Source organism: Panulirus ornatus, chromosome 14 (assembly GCF_036320965.1).
Source record: "Panulirus ornatus isolate Po-2019 chromosome 14, ASM3632096v1, whole genome shotgun sequence".
Lineage (NCBI taxonomy): Eukaryota > Metazoa > Arthropoda > Malacostraca > Decapoda > Palinuridae > Panulirus > Panulirus ornatus.
Genome location: NC_092237.1, coordinates 51,687,044 through 51,706,986, shown reverse-complemented (window position 1 = coordinate 51,706,986; position 19,943 = coordinate 51,687,044). Strand labels below are relative to the sequence as shown.

General features: G+C 45.0%; 1 protein-coding gene across 1 annotated transcript in view; it reads right to left on the bottom strand.

Moving 5' to 3' along the window:
- Positions 1 to 10,906: 10,906 nt before the first annotated feature.
- The window catches only part of LOC139753410 (pyrokinin-1 receptor-like), a 432,787-nt gene continuing 423,750 nt past the window's right edge, over positions 10,907 to 19,943 (bottom strand). The window contains 1 exon segment of the mRNA XM_071669882.1: positions 10,907 to 13,973. Coding sequence (XP_071525983.1) covers positions 13,473 to 13,973 — 501 coding nt within the window. The 3' untranslated portion in view covers positions 10,907 to 13,472.

Here is a 19,943-nt window from a genome sequence, read left to right as displayed (position 1 = left end):
GACGAACCTCAAAGAAATGGGAATTGATCCGACGACGAACCTCAAAGAAATGGGGATTGATCCGTCGTTGAACCTCAGAGAAATGGGAATTGATCCGACGATGAACCTCAAAGAAATGGGAATTGATCCGACGATGAACCTCAAAGAAATGGGGATTGATCCGACGATGAACCTCAAAGAAATGGGGATTGATCCGACGATGAACCTCAAAGAAATGGGGATTGATCCGACGATGAACCTCAAAGAAATGGGAATTGATCCGACGATGAACCTCAAAGAAATGGGGATTGATCCGACGACGAACCTCAAAGAAAGAGACTAATACAACCTCCAATGTCAACAAGAAATAGAGGCTGATTGGTAAGAGGGTCTTAGATAGATAGGGACCAATGCGACGTTAAGTCTGAGGTAAGAGTAGGGACTAATGGTGAGATGGCTTCAAAATAGGGACTCGTGTTACGTTGAACCTGCAAATAGATAGTGACCAATGTGACGTTATATAATCTCGCGCATCAGAGGACTGACTGACGTCATATCGACTTCCCTCAAACTGTGAGGGTCGCAGTGGACACCTTGTGGCTAATGGACTTCAGGGTCACCTGTGTTATACTGCCCTTGTAACAGTAGAGGAGGCCATGCCTGGTGTACTGCACACACACACACACACACACACAACACACACCTCGAACACCGATGGTATATCATCCAAAACCCGTGTTGTGGGCTTAAGCTGCGAGTGTTTATTAGTTTCTAAATGAAAAATCTCTCAATCTATCATCATCAACTCAGGTTCCATTTGCGTCAGGGTGGGTGGATCAAGTGCACACAGCCATGAACATCCTGTGTGTGGGGATTAATTTCGCAGAACTACAGGGCTCGCAACCCCCGCGGGGTAGGCACGCTCTGTTGAATATGCATCTCTGAAAATTTCATATTAAACTTTTATGAAGGTATTAAGATAGCATTGATATAATGCTGCGTCCTAATATGGTCTGTTATATGGCTTAATTTGTGTCATAAACAGTGGTCCTGATGCAGACGAGTTGGCACCTTGCTATAGAGCTCTGTCTGGTGTGTACAGGGTTTGATGACGTACAATCTCCACTTGTGTACAGGGTTTGATGACGTACAGCCTCGTGCTGTGTACAGGGTTTGATCCCGTACAGCCTCGTGCTGTGTACAGGGTTTGATCCCGTACAGCCTCGTGCTGTGTACAGGGTTTGATGACGTACAGTCTCGTGCTGTGTACAGGGTTTGATGACGTACAGCCTCGTGCTGTGTACAGGGTTTGATGACGTACAGCCTCGTGCTGTGTACAGGGTATGATGACGTACAGCCTCGTGCTGTGTACAGGGTTTGATGACGTACAGCTTCGTGCTGTGTACAAGGTTTGATGACGTACAGCCTTGTGCTGTGTACAGGGTTTGATCCCGTACAGCCTCGTGCTGTGTACAGGGTTTGATGACGTACAGTCTCGTGCTGTGTACAGGGTTTGATGACGTACAGCCTCGTGCTGTGTACAGGGTTTGATGACGTACAGCCTCGTGCTGTGTACAGGGTTTGATGACGTACAGCCTCGTGCTGTGTACAGGGTTTGATGACGTATAGCTTCGTGCTGTGTACAGGGTTTGATGACGTACAGCCTCGTGCTGTGTACAGGGTTTGATGACGTACAGCTTCGTGCTGTGTACAGGGTTTGATGACGTACAGCCTCGTGCTGTGTACAGGGTTTGATGACGTACAGCCTCGTGCTGTGTACAGGGTTTGATGACGTACAGCCTCGTGCTGTGTACATTGTTTGATGACGTACAGTCTCGTGCTGTGTACAAGGTTTGATGACGTACAGCCTCGTGCTGTGTGCAGTAGTCTCGGTCACAAGACGATGCAGAGTCTGGCTATGATTGTGAAGCAGTTGGGAAGAGTTCTGATCGTACAGATGTTCCCAGGGATGGCTCTTAAACTGGTGGCTCGTGTGCTCATCTCTCTCTCTCTGTCCCTATTCCTTGCTGTCTCCGTCTCGTACCGTCCCTGTTTGTTACTGTCCCCGTTTCTGTATGTCCGTTATTTACTGTTCCTGTTTCTTGCTTTCCCTGTCTCTTACTGTTCCTGTTTCTTGCTGCCCCCGTTTCTTACGGTTCCCATTATTGTTGTATTTTCAACAGGGAGTTTAAGGTGGTTGGCTTCCAAAATATCTAGACTGTCCACCACTACCGTTCGTTATCAGGTGATATTAGGATCCGGATTCGTTTTGGTATGAGGGCGTCAGTCCATAGGAGACAACCAAGTCGGTGCAATCCATTCCTTCAGGCCGGAACTGCCCGAACGATTTATGCTGTTCGTGAAGTTCGTGGACCTCTGATGATCTTTCCACGTATGAGGGGAAGATTAGGAAAACTCTACAGTGAGTTGCATGTCGCAAAACAGAAAATATTTCAAGAGATAGGAAGCCGCTAGTGCTCCCTTTAACTGTACGATTATTTGATGCAAATCATAATTGGGAACGAAGGCTCAAAAGCGCAAGGTCAGATCAATCTTCAGTGAGGTACAATCTTCAACAGTAATATATATATATATATATATATATATATATATATATATATATATATATATATATATATATATATATATATATATATATATATATAACCCAACAGCATTTTTCTTTTTTTTTTTTCCATTCTCGTCCATGTGATTCCAATGATTGTCGTCAATTGCATTAGATGTAGAATAGTCACATAGTTTAACCACAAATTTCCAGCTCACTTTCGACCAACTTATTCTGGAATAATTTCCCAGCGGAAAAGCAGAGCGGTCTTCATAAAACGTCAACTTTGTCCAGTAAAGTCACACTGGAAAAACAAAGCAAAAAAAACAAAAAAAAAAAGAAAAGATCGTCGGGAACTATTGCGATGAATTATTGAAATCCTTTTGTGGATGATGGCTATCGGGTCTCCATGAAAATGTCAAAGTGCAGAGGATCAAACTCTCTCTCTCTCTCTCTCTCTCTCTCTCTCTCTCTCTCTCTCTCTCTCTCTCTCTCTCTCTCTCTCGCCAACAATTCTAATATGATTTTTCTTATTTTGGAAACGTGGGAGGGGGGGATTTTGTTTTTGTATCCGTCCCCCTTCTCTTATGTAACGTCTATTAATCCAATTTACATCTATGCACATTTATCGAAATGTTGATGTCAGCGATGTGTATACCTGCACGGCGCATCCCTCATACACACTGTCGCGTTTTAAAGTCGCATGTGTAACAGCAAGACGCACTTACGAGAACGTGTTAATAAGCTGCAGACAATGTTTGTTCATGCACATGAGAAAGCATTTCATATATTCCACCAGATTTACAGAACTTTGCCAACTTTTTACCTACACTGAGCCATCTAGATTCAGTGTAAAATGTACGAGACATTCATAATTGGCCGGAACATATTAAAGGGTGCATTAAAAGCCGTGCGTTTCAAGGATACAGCCTGAAGAGAAATTATTATTTACAGCTTCAGGATTCATGACGTGTTTCAGGTGTGAACACTCTTCTGCACACCCGTAGCGAACTGATAGATGAAGCAAGTGATGGGTGTGGAATGTGAGCACTTGGGTACCTGGTAGGCGAAGTAGTGATACCTGATGAAGTTCAGGAGAGAGAGAGAGAGAGAGAGAGAGAGAGAGAGAGAGAGAGAGAGAGAGAGAGAGAGAGAGTGTTAGAGACTTCCTTCTTTAGCACAGGGAACCGTGAACCCGTTCCTGTAGCCTATCACTTAGTGAACCCGTATTCCTGTAGCCTATCACTTAGTGAACACATTCCTGTAGCCTATCACTTAGTGAACCCATTCCTGCAGCCTATCACTTAGTGAACCCGTATTCCTGTAGCCTATCACTTAGTGAATCCATTCCTGTAGCCTATCACTTAGTGAACCCATTCCTGCAGCCTATCACTTAGTGAACCCGTATTCCTGTAGCCTATCACTTAGTGAATCCATTCCTGTAGCCTATCACTTAGTGAACCCATTCCTGCAGCCTATCACTTAGTGAACCCGTATTCCTGTAGCCTATCACTTTTGCAACACCGACTGTAGTAAAGGCTGGTCTTTCACCGGGGCACACCGCTTTCTGTCGTATACATCTCGAGTGTGCGATGAAGAAAAAATCCCTCATCTCTCGTTTGTCCTCTGATGGTAGACCGTAATCTTAGCACATCGCTCTGACGACGCCGCACCAACAGAACTGTGTGGTAATCATATACCTGGCGTGTCAACCTGCCCACACATCGTGATGATGATGACGCCTTCAAAAAGGCATTGCATGAAGCGTACACAGTCTGCGGACGCACCAAACCACATTTCACTAAGTTCTCGAAAAGTCCACAGATCGAGCCCTCCCCTTACCTGCCTAACGTAGAGGACCACGGCCTCATGCACCTACGCTCCGTTGAACGCACAACTCTGCGGACAGACCAAGCCACATTCCACTAATGTAATAGTTATAGCTTTTTTCATTATGATAATTTGCTTGATTATTGTTCAATTTACGTGTGTGTTCTAATAATTCCTGTCCATAACGAAATGAGAATGAATGTAAATCGATCGACTTTTCTTGATCCAATTTGGTCCAACTCTCCACATGATTCATAACGTAATAATTGTTTAGTGAAATGAATATACTGAAAACTCCCACTCTCAACTGTAGATATTTTCTTTGCAACGGACGAAGGTCGACATCGAAGTCCACCCTTGGTTTCCACATCCTCCGGGACAGCCTCAGTCCCCACCGCTACCTACCTATCCAGGGTTCACTGACTAATACTGACCGCGAGGACGTTTCTGGACACTGTGTAGGTCGCTGTTGTCAGGATCTCTCCCACGTCCTTGTCTCAGTTTTCATCATCCTTTCTCTCCCCCCCCTTTGCTTCTGCAGGTATCCCGGGCAACAAGGATACAATATCCTCAGGGGGTTTTGGGACGTGTGATGTCGCGCACTTGGGAGGAGTTCTTCTTCGGACGTAATTGTCATGACTTCTTATTAAGAGGAATTACAGCGCGCTTGTCACCATCTTCCACGGGCTGTAGAGCGGGGTTTGTGAGCTCGCAGGGTAGCGAGGACCTAGAGCTGTGGGGAGACACGAGATCCTCAGCCTCTCGCTAGGTATTGCACTTCCGACGCAATACATCGTCTTGCCTCAAAGAGCAGATGCTGTGCGGGTTAAGGAAGCGAGATACTACACTTGTGGCGAACATAACGAACACTTAAGGTTTAAGGTAAAGGACGTAAAAGTGAGGTTGATTTAATACGAGATATGTATGATGACGATGTTAGATCAAGTTTTTGAATTGGTTAGAAGCTACGATATGTATTCATCTTGTCTGAAACTGATAATACGTTTTTCATGTTAGGTAGAAATGAGGATGTTGTATTGTCAGTGTGGGATAGATTTTTATTTTTCTGTCCCCATTTTGTTATGGATTCTCTCTCTCTCTCTCTCTCTCTCTCTCTCTCTCTCTCTCTCTCTCTCTCTCTCTCTCTCTCTCTCTCTCTCTCTCTCTCTCTCTCCGTTTATTTTCCTATGCCTATTATTTTTCATATCTTATTTCAAGGTCTCACAAACCCTCTCCTGTATCTCCGTTCCGAAATTCTCACAACTGTGTGAAACGGTTCGAATCTTTTATCTCTATTGTGTGAAAAACAATCGCGTGCTCTAACCTGATATTTTACGACTCCGCTACGAACCCATCGTTTCGCTGGTTTCATTTGAAATGATCGTTCTGTTCTCTGTGACTCTGTCCGTCGCATCGATGACCCAGTTCACTGACTTTTAATTCTTGTTTCCCCACAAACAATCATTTGCTTCAGCCCAAATGAATTTGCTCTACTGACTCGCTCGAGTGGATAGTTTTTTCTTTTTTTTTTTCGGTTCATCGTCACCATCAGGACTGACTGCCTCGCTCACGGCCACCCAAAATGACACCGCTTCACCCACCTCGCTGGATTCGACCCCCCTGTTCACAGTCTCCTTTACTACGCGTCTCCCTAATGAAGCAATTGCTTCATCCAGTCACGCATCGCTAAGCATTATGGAGCTCCCGTCCTTACTTAATTAAAGATGTCATATGCACCAACTGAACATCCCCAACCCCCCTGGAATTTGAACTCGCGCTCCCGAGCTGACGAAGCCGAAATTGAAGCTTCGGAATTCCGAAACGAACCAGCATTTTGAACCTGTTTTATTTGCTTGTGTTCTGCAGATGTTCTCTGGTTCCCTGACTGAACTTGCAAGCTTGTTCTCAGTGTCGAATCATCCCGTCACCTCCTTACTGTGCCTCACGTTTTCACTCATTTTCATCATCTTTGTACCTTTCTTGACTCTACTCCGTCTGTACGTCCATCGTTTCTGATCATTCTCATCTCGTCTTTTATACTTCCTTCCCAGTCGTGCGTTCAGCACGTGCGTGTCGGTAATCTTTACCCCTCGTGATCTTTATCCCTCCAGTCATGCTTCATCTGGCCCTCTCAGTCACCTTCTGCTGGCGTTCGTCGTATATTTTCCTCTTGTTTTGTATTTTCTTTATATCATTTTTTTTTTTTATATTACGTCCATTGCGTTTTCTTTTTTGTATTTTCTTTATATCCTTCATATATTTTTTTTCATTACGTCCATTGCGTTTTCTTATCCTTGTTGATCCACCTCCATCGACTCGGTTTCATATCTGCCGTGCATCTATCGGTCTATCAATTCCCCTCTGTTGGTTTGTTATCGAATAATAGATATCTATCGAACCGGGTCTGTCCTTGTTGCTTGGCATATCTCCTTAATGAGAATCGGAGGGCTTCGCATTCTCTTGCTCCTCTTGACGTCACGAATCGTATATTTCTAGTCTCCTTACACTCGCAAGCCCTCCCTCCCGCCGCTGGGGAGGTAACGTCACACACAGACGACCGAGCCAGGGCGGGGGAAAATCGTCGCTTGGCTCCTCGCTGCCGCCCTACACTTTTTAGAAAATCATGTGATACACCTGGGGATGATTTCCAACACTACCTCCAACCACACCCTCAGCGACCCACCTGTTCGTTTTTGTCGTCCTTCTCAGACACGCGGGAGATACGTGGGTCGTAGTCGTCTTTCTACCTCGTTCCCCAACCACGGGGGATGAAAGACACCCCGTATACGTCAGTGTGTGTGTGTGTGTGTGTGTGTGTGTGTGAGAGAGAGAGAGAGAGAGAGAGAGAGAGAGAGAGAGAGAGAGAGAGAGAGAGAGAGAGAGAGAATCATAAAATGTGGACATCAGCTTGAGGAGGGGAGGGCCTTGTCTCCTGATGGTGGCTTTGACGCGGCCTGTCGCCTCGAAGGGGAGGTGGCTGTCCAGACAAGATCCTCCTCCACGCAATATACATAACATCGCGCCCCACTCTCCCTTATGCTGAGGGAATACGTACTCTCTCTCTCTCTCTCTCTCTCTCTCTCTCTCTCTCTCTCTCTCTCTCTCTCTCTCTCTCTCTCTCTCTCTCTCTCTCTCTCTCTCTCTCTCTCTCCCTCTTTTCTACAGCATACCTATTGCACCTTGACCTGCCCTTGCTGGATGTAAGACGGTCTACTTTCTCGCTTCTCGTATGGAATGGCATTTTCGTTCGGAGATATTCCTTCAAATGAATAATAGGAACTTTCGATTGGACTCATCCCGTTAAATCCGTTGATGAACGGATCTTCGGGCCCCAGAGGGCGTTGGAGGTTTCCTACACACCGCATTGATTATATTGGATTACTCCTGCGGTGCCTGCTGGACGGATGTCGAGAGATCGGAGACGATCTTTAGCTAAGGAGGATTTGTAGCCAGTTAAACGGTGGCTTTAGCCCAAGAGAGATACCGTTGAAATATGATCTCTCTTCACGTAGTCTATAAGTCTTTCATAATTCATATTAACGTTGGATTATTGTTTTTATCCCCGCAGGTACTCGGCCGAAATGAAAAAAAAAAAAAAATGGAATGGAAAAAAAAAGAATCAATTGTATTTGATCGTTAATTGACTTCCTCATCTCACCCGCTTCATCGGTGCGTTGTCCAGGACCCACGTAACATTGCTCTGGACTCTTGTCGGCCGGTATCGCAATATTGCCCAGGACCACACGATCCGATTGTCGCAACTGTCCTACATCCAGTTACCGGGTCGTGAATGTGTAGGATCAATTTGATTAGCGCCAATCTTGTGTCTAGCGACCAGAGGTGGATGAATGTCATTACAGTCAAAGGCCCCCGAAGTGACGAGTGTTAACAGATAAGTGCCATTACTGATCTAGGACTCGGTCGTTTAATTATGACTCTCCATGACTCGATTAGCGAGTGTCGATGCCACTAAAAGCCTCGCTTGATCACTCTCATTGTCTAGAACCCTGCTGATCGATGCATGCGTGCCTAGCCCTAGGGTAATGTGTGGCAACGCTGTTTTAAGAAACGCATCAATGTGTGAGAGGAAACCATAGTCTACCTCATTCAGACCCGCCTCGGAGATTGGTCCGACGATATCCTGCAAGCGCAGACTCCCGTCCCTTTTAGACCCTCTACACAAACACACACTGCCATATACCACACACTCACACTGTCATGTACCACACTCACACACATCCTAATCTTCAGGAATAAGTCCAGCCAGTGTGACAGAATCCCCCGGTAATGTCACCATCCTTAGCGAGACAAAGAGCGGCCAAGCTCCTCTCTCTCTCTCTCTTCTCTTCTCTCTCTCTCTCTCTCTCTCTCTCTCTCTCTCTCTCTCTCTCTCTCTCTCTCTCTCTCTCGACGCGAAGACATCAAACGCCTGCGCCACACAGGGCGTTGATCCGCCTCGTCTGCAGCTGTGAAGCCATTATGCTCCAGTAATTGCTCAGGCGACTACATCGTAGAGGACGTATTTTTGACTTTGATCTCCACACTCTCCTTTTTACCATCAGTGGCCTCGATTTTCGACGCGGGAGGGAAGAGTAAAATCGAAATACGTGGGGGTAAAAGTGCACGAGCGCGGGTTATAGGTGTGGGGTTCGGTGGTCAAGGAGGTCATGTGATAAGGGTATAGGGTTCGAGTTATACCGCCCCGCTCTCCCAGAGGGGTTTCAAGTTACCTGTGAACTGTATTTAGAGGTTCCAATCACATAAACAAGTGGGTGTGTATGTGATTACCATGTGTGACTACTGTCTGTGTCATACGGGGAGAGTTTTACACTTGTGTTGCCTTCGTGTCTTAACCTTGCATATGTTTACCATGTCTGTAATATTATATGGACACACACACACACACACACACACACACACACACACACACACACACACACACACACACACACACACACATCAGCCTAAGCTAGGTACCCATTTATCGACCAGATTCAAGGGGAAGAGGAGTAGTTGGGATGGGCTGTGGATCTAATCCTGCGCCCAGAATTCGAACCCAGGGTGGGTTCCGTGCGTCAGCGATACTAACCACTGTACTTCGTGTGTGTGTGTGTGTGTGTGTGTGTGTGTTATAAAGCTTAAGGACGCTTCCACTCCGTTTGAAAAGAAAAAAAGACATAAAATTGTCAGTTATGTGTGAGAGATTTAGGAATTTTTCGTATGAATATTTGAGTAAAAAAAAAATATTCTAAGCTCCTTTTTGTTATTCCTTTGGGTTTGAAGTACCTCTCAAGTGGTGTAGAACTGTTGCCAATCCCCGTAAGACTTTTAATGACGTGTTACTACCTAAAAAAAAATAATGGCGTCATTGACGTACAAGGCGTCGCCGAATTCAAAGCGTTGATCTGAGGACAACATTTTGCGGTGGAGAGTCCAGCCACATCCCACAGATTACCGTCTGTACGTGAAGAAATCCCCCTCTCTCTCAACTGTAATCCCCCCCCCCCCTTCCCTCCGGCAACGTTTCAACCGCAGTATGATCATTTACACACGGAATTTCCAAGTGATTCAAAATAACGTTAGAATACGAAAAAAAGAAAAACCCTCTCTCCCACATCACGATGAAAAGATTCGAAACGTTTCGAGTCTGTGTGATCACTTCAGAACCATGAAAAAAATTCAGAAGTGAAGCAGGTGTGTGTGTGTGTGTGTGTGTGTGCAGGTGTGTGTGTGTGTGTGTGTGTGTGGGTGTGTGTGTGTGTGTGTGTGTGTGTGTGTGTGGAGAATCCGGGTTGAAAGAGAGAGAGAGAGAGAGAGAGAGAGAGAGAGAGAGAGAGAGAAAAAAAATTTCCAGCTTTCAGTCTCTCTCTTTCAGATCTGAGTGTAATTGTGACCATAAAAACAAATGTTTTTCATTCGTATTTCAATATTTTTATTTTTCTTCCAACGGTAATTTCTCCTGCGACGATTTTAGGGAATCGTTTTTGTGAAAAAGGGATTTTTTTTTTTTTTTTACTTTTCTCTTTTATATAAAGACAAAAAACTGTGTCGGAGGGAGGGAACGTCGTCCTGCCGTCGTGCTGATCGAAAGGTCGTACAGTCGTTCGCGACGACGCTGACGTCGTGCTCCAGTGGGGGCTTCGGTCGGTCCGTACCGCCTTGCCGTCGTCTTCGAGGACAGTGTCGTCGTTCTCGAGGGTCGTTGAGGAGGACGTGGTGCCACGCCCTGGAGGTCAACGCCTAATACCATCAGGAATATACGACGTGATCAGGCTCTGCAATGCCTCACACGTCTTGTGCTGGTCTTCTGGATGTGAAGGAGTGCTATTGATTTCCCTGTAATGGTTGCTGCTAGAGAGGACCCCCCCCCCTCGTATACCACACCTGTATAATTCACTTTTTCTTGCCGCTCAAAAGAATCCTATCTAGTCATAAATTATATATATATATATATATATATATATATATATATATATATATATATATATATATATATATATATATATATATATATTCTTTCCTTGTCCTTTGAGTCACTGTTCCATTTCCTGGAAAACTATAAAAATCATGCCCCAAAACGCCTTTCGCAGTTTTCCAGTCTCTTGAAACTATAGAAAGCGTTCATCGTATACACCTGTTACTAATGACACATCACAGCTCAAGATAACACCCAGAAGAAGACATTGTTAACTGTACGGTATATATACATCAGTGAAAAATAAAAAAAATTGAGGAACCTGGCAACAGAGTAACATATGCCAGATATATGATAACTATCCATAAAGAACGTTCTCCGGACACGGTTTGACGAAGACAGAGATACTGTTATGAAAATATTGACTGGTTTAGTAAAGTACGTCACTTGTAAGAAGATGGAGATGAGTTATCGTCTGCCAACTTATGGAGCCCAAGTGGAGCTCCTAGCGGAGTTAGGGGGGGTCTTGAAGGGTGCTGGAGTCCCTGGCAGAGGCTGGGGAGTGTTTTTGAGGGTACTGGTGGTCCGGATATATCCAAGGACCTCACAGGTACTCACTCCCGAGAACAGAACACCAGTTTCTTTTGTTTACGAAGCAACATTGACGACACAACAACACCAGATGACATCTCACGTCAGGAGAGTTCGAAGACCACACTGTCGTTTTCACTCGAAGTCGTTCGTGTTTGGATCGCCGACGTTATGAGGGCAAGACGTCCCACCACTGAGCGAACCCGCGACGCACCATGGAGAGGCCCTCCCACTCCGTGCCTCACTACCGACTTGGAGGGCCTCATTAAATCTCTTGCTGTCCTTTGTAGCGATGGCGTGGTCATCATTTTCCTATTATCTGCCGGACGGAGAGAATAGGCGTGTCTCTAGCACATGATCATCTGTTCCTTTAATCATTCTTGAATAAATCCATCCCTTAAATTAAGGGTCAACTTTAAGCTGATCGTGTTTGGTATTCATCGAACTCTCGTACATCATATATGGCACTGATGGTACCTTGATCTCTTGCAAATGCTCGCCCTGCCTCTGTCACATTACCTGCGCATGATTAAGGTTTGTAAATACGGAGGGTTTTCTTTTAGAAAAGGAGAAAAAAAAATCATGAGCGAGTCTTTCACAGACAATTGCCTTCTGTTCTCGCGCCATCATCGGAAAGTTGAGGGACAAATTGGCAGAGATTTTCCTGAAATATCATACCTTTTCCGTGATTGCAGCTCTCTGTGGCTTAATTTTTGGAAATATCTGATACATTAATTCGTGTCTGCGATTTCCAAAATGTTTTCTCGACCTAGGAATGTTTTAGATAATGTTCACATTTTTTGTGGAAACTCGTAAATATTTATACCTTTACCGGTGTCTTGGCGTTCGTTATAATTTTATTTGTAACTAGTCACTTCCTCCTAGTCAGTTCGTATCAACGAATACGGTGGTCAGAGTTCTCTAGTTCGACTCTGTTGATCGCGTATTCTAACCCTCCTTAACCTAATCTACCTAGACAAAATGTCCTCTTCCTATGATATCACCGTAGAGTTACAGAAGGCATATGTTCCCAGAGCGAGGAAGGCTTGAGATTAGAATCCTAAGAGGGAATCCAGAGGGAGGCTGATGGATGTCCTTCCTTCAGCAGTAGCTGAAGACAGTAGGACTCGAGGTAAGATCGAGGCGAGGTGATCGTGGCAAATGTCAAGTACGTTGTGGTTCACGGCGCCCAAGGTCGGTATAGATGCATTACTGTGGATTATACCTCTATGTTGTGGTCATTAGATATTGAAGCACTGATGAACAGCCACCTCAGCGACAGTATTTAGCAAGTGATAAGTATGTTTTCTGACTTCGATGCTCCTGAACTGTTGTTAAGAGTCCAAGATCAGAGACTGAGGCCTTTAAGATGCGACTGCCCTGTGTGTGCTTTGACTTCGACGACTCGTAAGCCATAAGAGATGTTATAACCTCAATTTTACGACAGTCTTAAGCCAGGGATGTTATAACCTCAGTTTTACGACAGCCTTAAGAGCCAAAGACATTACCTCTGACCTTAAGATTTTTAATGACCTCTGACTTTAAGATTCTTATTCCCAGAGGTAAATAGTGACATTTTGAGACTTCAGTTCCTATCATCCAACTGAGTTTAAACTCTCGGCATTTGAAACCCCGACACAAGGTCGCCGGTCGGAAACCTGGATGGCGAAACCAGAACCTGGAAGATACTGGTCGATTGTCCTTCCCTTGAACACTGTCGAGAACATGATTAAAATTCTCGTCAACAGAATGATTAGCATTTAATTCTTTGAAACTAAAAAGAGGAATATCCCTTCCCTTAAGAGACTGGCCGAGAAGACCTCACTGACCCCACCGTCTGGATCCGTCCAGACAAAGCCAAAAACTACGAAAACCTAAAGACGGGAACGTTACGTGAAATTGCTTTCTTTTTCGCTGCCGGGACTTCAATTAGACAGATCCCATTACCCTCTGATCATTATTTAACTGTCAGTAATCTCGTACAAGAGCCTCAACAGCCAAGCGCTGAGAAGGTCAGTTAGTTCCCAGAGGCCAAGCATCGGCGAGGAGAAGAAGCCTCCACCCTCCTCCTCCTCGTCGATCTGGACGGCTTTACACCTCCATGTTCTTCATCCGAGACATCACTTCCGACAGTTCCTTCTGCGTGAACTCTTGCTCAACGTGGGTCAGGGAGCAGTTGCTTATGGAGCCGCCGCTCAGGAGGCTGTCGGACTGGCTCCTCTTCCGAGTTTCGGGGGACGCGGTGGAGACGAACACATCGATCGGGTTCTCGATGACCTCCGCGCGGCGAAATCGCGGCTTCAGCCGAGGCCTGAACTTGGAGGGTCCTCTCTCCTTGGCCGCCGCGAGCTTGTGTTTGCCGCTAGCCCTCCGCACGCCGTTGAAGGCCTGCATGAGGTGCGCCCTCCTCTGGCCGTTGTCGGACCTGTGGGCGTCGGCGGCCTTGGTGGAGGCGCTGTTGGAGTCGGAGATGAAGATTTGCTCTGTAAGTTCAAGGGTGTGGGTATGTTGAGAGCGAGCGGACTGGGAGCTTGAGCGCCACCTACCTCCGCCTGCGCTATGGTCCTGGCCTAGACAGCTCTCCAGGGTCACCTGCGGGAGGAGAGAAAGAGGTCACGCCAGTTAGTCCCGAGGGAAGAGAACCAGGTAGTGACAGGTGGCATGTCTAAACACATATGAAGATGCTCACATACAGAGACACGATGATATAATTGGTTTGGTATTTTTAGAGCAGTCTAAAAGGGATAGAGAGGCATATATATATATATATATATATATATATATATATATATATATATATATATATATATATATATATATATATATATATATTCCTATGAGTCCACGGGGAAAATGAAACACGAAAAGTTCCCAAGTGCACTTTCGTGTAATAATCACGTCTTCAGGGGAGACACAAGAGAAAAGTATAACAGTCAGTTGATATACATCGAAGAGACGAAGCTAGGACGCCATTTGGTAAACATGTGATTGTTATATTTCTCTCTTGTGTCTCCCCTGATGATGTGATTATTACACGAAAGTGCACTTGGGAACTTTTCGTGTTTCATTTTCCCCGTGGACTCATAGGAATATCTTGATCACGCGCAAAATTGTGATCCTTTCCAATATATATATATTTTTTTTTTTTTTTTTTACTTTGTCGCTGTCTCCCGCGTTTGCGAGGTAGCGCAAGGAAACAGACGAAAGAAATGGCCCAACCCCCCCCCCCCCCCCCATACACATGTATATACATACGTCCAAACACGCAAATATACATACCTACACAGCTTTCCATGGTTTACCCCAGACGCTTCACATGCCTTGATTCAATCCACTGACAGCACGTCAACCCCGGTATACCACATCGCTCCAATTCACTCTATTCCTTGCCCTCCTTTCACCCTCCTGCATGTTCAGGCCCCGATCACACAAAATCTTTTTCACTCCATCTTTCCACCTCCAATTTGGTCTCCCTCTTCTCCTCGTTCCCTCCACCTCCGACACATATATCCTCTTGGTCAGTCTTTCCTCACTCATTCTCTCCATGTGCCCAAACCACTTCAAAACACCCTCTTCTGCTCTCTCAACCACGCTCTTTTTATTTCCACACATCTCTCTTACCCTTACGTTACTCACTCGATCAAACCACCTCACACCACACATTGTCCTCAAACATCTCATTTCCAGCACATCCATCCTCCTGCGCACAACTCTATCCATAGCCCACGCCTCGCAACCATACAACATTGTTGCAACCACTATTCCTTCTAACATACCCATTTTTGCTTTCCGAGATAATGTTCTCGACTTCCACACATTCTTCAAGGCCCCCAGAATTTTCGCCCCCTCCCCCACCCTATGATCCAATTCCGCTTCCATGGTTCCATCCGCTGCCAGATCCACTCCCAGATATCTAAAACACTTCACTTCCTCCAGTTTTTCTCCATTCAAACTCACCTCCCAATTGACTTGACCCTCAACCCTACTGTACCTAATAACCTTGCTCTTATTCACATTTACTCTTAACTTTCCTCTTCCACACACTTTACCAAACTCAGTCACCAGCTTCTGCAGTTTCTCACATGAATCAGCCACCAGCGCTGTATCATCAGCGAACAACAACTGACTCACTTCCCAAGCTCTCTCATCCCCAACAGACTTCATACTTGCCCCTCTTTCCAAGACTCTTGCATTTACCTCCCTAACAACCCCATCCATAAACAAATTAAACAACCATGGAGACATCACACACCCCTGCCGCAAACCTACATTCACTGAGAACCAATCACTTTCCTCTCTTCCTACACGTACACATGCCTTACATCCTCGATAAAAACTTTTCACTGCTTCTAACAACTTTCCTCCCACACCATATATTCTTAATACCTTCCACAGAGCATCTCTATCAACTCTATCATATGCCTTCTCCAGATCCATAAATGCTACATACAAATCCATGTGCTTTTCTAAGTATTTCTCACATACATTCTTCAAAGCAAACACCTGATCCACACATCCTCTACCACTTCTGAAACCACACTGCTCTTCCCCAATCTGATGCTCTGTACATGCCTTCACCCTCTCAATCAATACCCTCCCATATAATTTACCAGGAATACTCAACAAACTTATACCTCTGTAATTTGAGCACTCACTCTTATCCCCTTTGCCTTTGTACAATGGCACTATGCACGCATTCCGCCAATCCTCAGGCACCTCACCATGAGTCATACATACATTAAATAACCTTACCAACCAGTCAATAATACAGTCACCCCCTTTTTTAATAAATTCCACTGCAATACCATCCAAACCTGCTGCCTTGCCGGCTTTCATCTTCCGCAAAGCTTTCACTACCTCTTCTCTGAATACCAAATAATTTTCCCTAACCCTCTCACTTTGCACACCACCTCGACCAAAACACCATATATCTGCCACTCTATCATCAAACACATTCAACAAACCTTAGAGTGGCAGATATAGGGTGTTTTGGTCGAGGTGGTGTGCAAAGTGAGAGGGTTAGGGAAAATATATATATATATATATATATATATATATATATATATATATATATATATATATAATTTCGTTTCTTTGATAAACGAAACAGTTCAGAGAGTCTCTTCGTTTATCAGGTTCATCGACAGATGTCTATGAATATTTGGATTTATGTCGACACTCGTCAATTATGGTGATAAAAAACTCCATTGTCTGGCCTATATATCCACCCATCCGTCAGTTCCCCCCCACCCGACCTCTCTCTCTCTCTCTCTCTCTCTCTCTCTCTCTCTCTCTCTCTCTCTCTCTCTCTCTCTCTCTCTCTCTCTCTCTCTCTCTCTCTCTCTCGTGTGTGTATGAGTGGTTTATTGACACACACACACACACACACACACACACACACACACACACACACACACACACACACACACACACACATTTTTTCTTAACGTCATACATATTTCCTACAACATACATCCATGAACAACGCATGATTTTGTAATCAACGAAGAACCAGAGTACACACCATGAATGAAAGGAAAAAAGCTCTTCTTAATGGAAAATTAATTTTCACTGACTTGTAATTATGCTAATGAGGTAATTGTTACGGTAGTCCGTTGAGCAGTCACTAAGTCTATAAACTTACGAAACAAAGCCTGTCTATCAAGAAGACAAATTGGTACAAAAATAGGATTTGCGTGAGGGAGTAACTGGCACAGAAATAGGATTGGTATCAGATGGAAATTGGCACAGAAATAGGACTTGCATGAGAGGGTAATTAGCACAGAAATAGGACTTGCATGAGAGGGTAATTAGCGCAGAAATAGGACTTGCATGAGAGGGTAATTAGCACAGAAATAGGACTTGCATGAGAGGGTAATTAGCACAGAAATAGGACTTGCATGAGAGGGTAATTAGCACAGAAATAGGACTTGCATGAGAGGGTAATTAGCACAGAAATAGGACTTGCATGAGAGGGTAATTAGCACAGAAATAGGACTTGCATGAGAGGGTAATTAGCACAAACTTGCATGAGAGGTGTAACTGGCACAGAAATAGGACCTGCACGAAAGGTTAATAGGCACGTGAAATAGGACTTGCACGATGGGATAATTGGCACGGTAATAGGCCCTGCATGACGGGGTAATTGCTAATGAGCCACTGAATAGGATTACACAGGGGGAGGGGGGGAGGGGGAGGAAGGGATAATCATTAATTAGCGAGCGGGAGGGAGGAGGAGGAGGGATTGGAAATTCGTGTGCAGCGAGTGAATTGAGGGCGCTTAACCCACCGCTCTCCCTGAGCGTCAGGGAGAAGACCTCTTGAGGGACACGGGTGGACGTGTGGACCTGCGTCAGCCGCTGAGGACGAGGCGCGAGGAACAGAGGATAGGAAGGAGAGAGAGAGAGAGAGAGAGAGAGAGAGAGAGAGAGAGAGAGAGAGAGAGAGAGAGAGAGAGAGAATGGGACCCAATAAAATCGAGGAACACAGGAGGACAGAGAGAAGGAATGGAGAGAGAGAGAGAGAGAGAGAGAGAGAGAGAGAGAGAGAGAGAGAATCAACGTAACGTAACTCTCACACTCATTTGTAGATAGGTAGAAAACTTTGTGTGGAAGGCGAGACAAAACCACCATCCTCCACCACCCACCCACCCAGTGGTGTTAACTGTCATTCTCTCTCTCTCTCTCTCTCTCTCTCTCTCTCTCTCTCTCTCTCTCTCTCTCTCTCTCTCTCTCTCTCTCTCTCTCTCTCTCTTTTGTCTTCTCGCACTACGCATCCAGGCTGTGAGCCATCCCACCCACCCCGCAGCGTGCCTGTGGTCAGGCCATTCGAGGTAATCCATTTACGCAAAGCGTTCACAGAACTTTAGACTCGAATGAATAACTAACGAAGGAGTCCGTAAAAAAAAAGTATTACAAAAGTTTAAAAAGACTGTAAAACTAGTATCTAGTCTCTCTCTCTCTCTCTCTCTCTCTCTCTCTCTCTCTCTCTCTCTCACACACACACACACACACACACACACACACTAACTTCGTGTAAACGAACGCATTAAGAAAAAGAATCATAATGATAATTATTAAGACCCCGGCGTCATGATGATGATGATGGATGATGATGATGGATGATGAGAATCATCCCCTCCAGCGATCATACCCGGCAAGTCTGTCTGCCAATATTTTCGCAGTTCTTTACTTCTCAGAACTGAGCGGCGCTCCGGGCAGGCGCAGGGAACTCAGGCTCTCTCCTACCCCGGAGCAGAGGAGCCTAACTACCCAGAATATATATGTATATGTATATATATATATATATATATATATATATATATATATATATATATATATATATATATATATATATATCACTTTACACACATGTTAAACCTTTTTTCCCCTGATATTTTTTCAAGGTTTATTTTTTTTCCAGTCGTGCGTTCTTTCACTTTTATTTTTCTTCATTGTATTTAGTATTTTTTCAATGTTTTGTAAGGGGGGGGGTTGTCTTTCGCTTTCTCTATCTCCCTTTCATTTCTTTTTCCGTTTCTTTTCCTTTCCTTTTCCATTATTTCTCCCTTCTTCTTCTTCTTCCTCTTCTTCTTCTTCTTCTTCTTCTTCTTCTTCTTCTTCCTCTTCTTCTTCTTCTTCTTCTTCTTCTTCTTCCTCTTCTTCTTCTTCTTCTTCCTCTTCTTCTTCCTCTTCTTCTTCTTCTTCTTCTTCTTCTTCTTCTTCTTCTTCTTCTTTGCACGATCCCTCCTTCGTGCATGTCTCCGGCCGTGTGTGCAGTGTTGCTCCGGCCATGCGAGCAGTCACCTTGCCTCCTCTTAATTACCATATCATTATCTATAACCCCCCTCTCCCCTTAACTAGGATGATTATCCATCCCCTCTCCCCCCTTAACTAGGATGATTATCCATCCCCTCTCCCCCCTTAACTAGGATGATTATCCATCCCCTCTCCCCCCCTTAAACTAGGATGATTATCCATCCCCTCTCCCCCTTAACTAGGATGATTATCCATCCCCTCCCCCCCCTTAAACTAGGATGATTATCCATCCCATCTCCCCCCCTTAAACTAGGATGATTATCCATCCCCTCTCCCCTTAACTAGGATGATTATCCATCCCCTCTCCCCCCCTTAAACTAGGATGATTATCCATTTCCCCTGAGAATCAAGCGCCGGTACAAGTCATCCCTTGTATTCAAATGTGGGTTAATTACTTCATCTCACAGATGGACCCTTAACGTGCTTGTTAACATCAGTCCATTATTAAAAAACAAAAACCAGGTCCTTATTCAAATGAGGGTTGGCGTATCGGGCGCAGCGTTACGCCAGTCACCACAGCGCAGCTCAGGTTCCCCGTGTGGGGGTCGGGTGTTCCGATGTCTGAGGTCTCGGGCTCGAGCAGGGAGCAGAGGAAGGAGCCTCCATTACATTAGCCGGAGCATTAAGGGAGATTGTTCAGATCCTACGTCGCGCCCTTTGATGACAGGGGTTCCTTACGATAGGATATGTCTGGCCAAGCCTCTTTTAATGTCACAAGCTGGAGAGCCGCCCCTCCTCCATTATT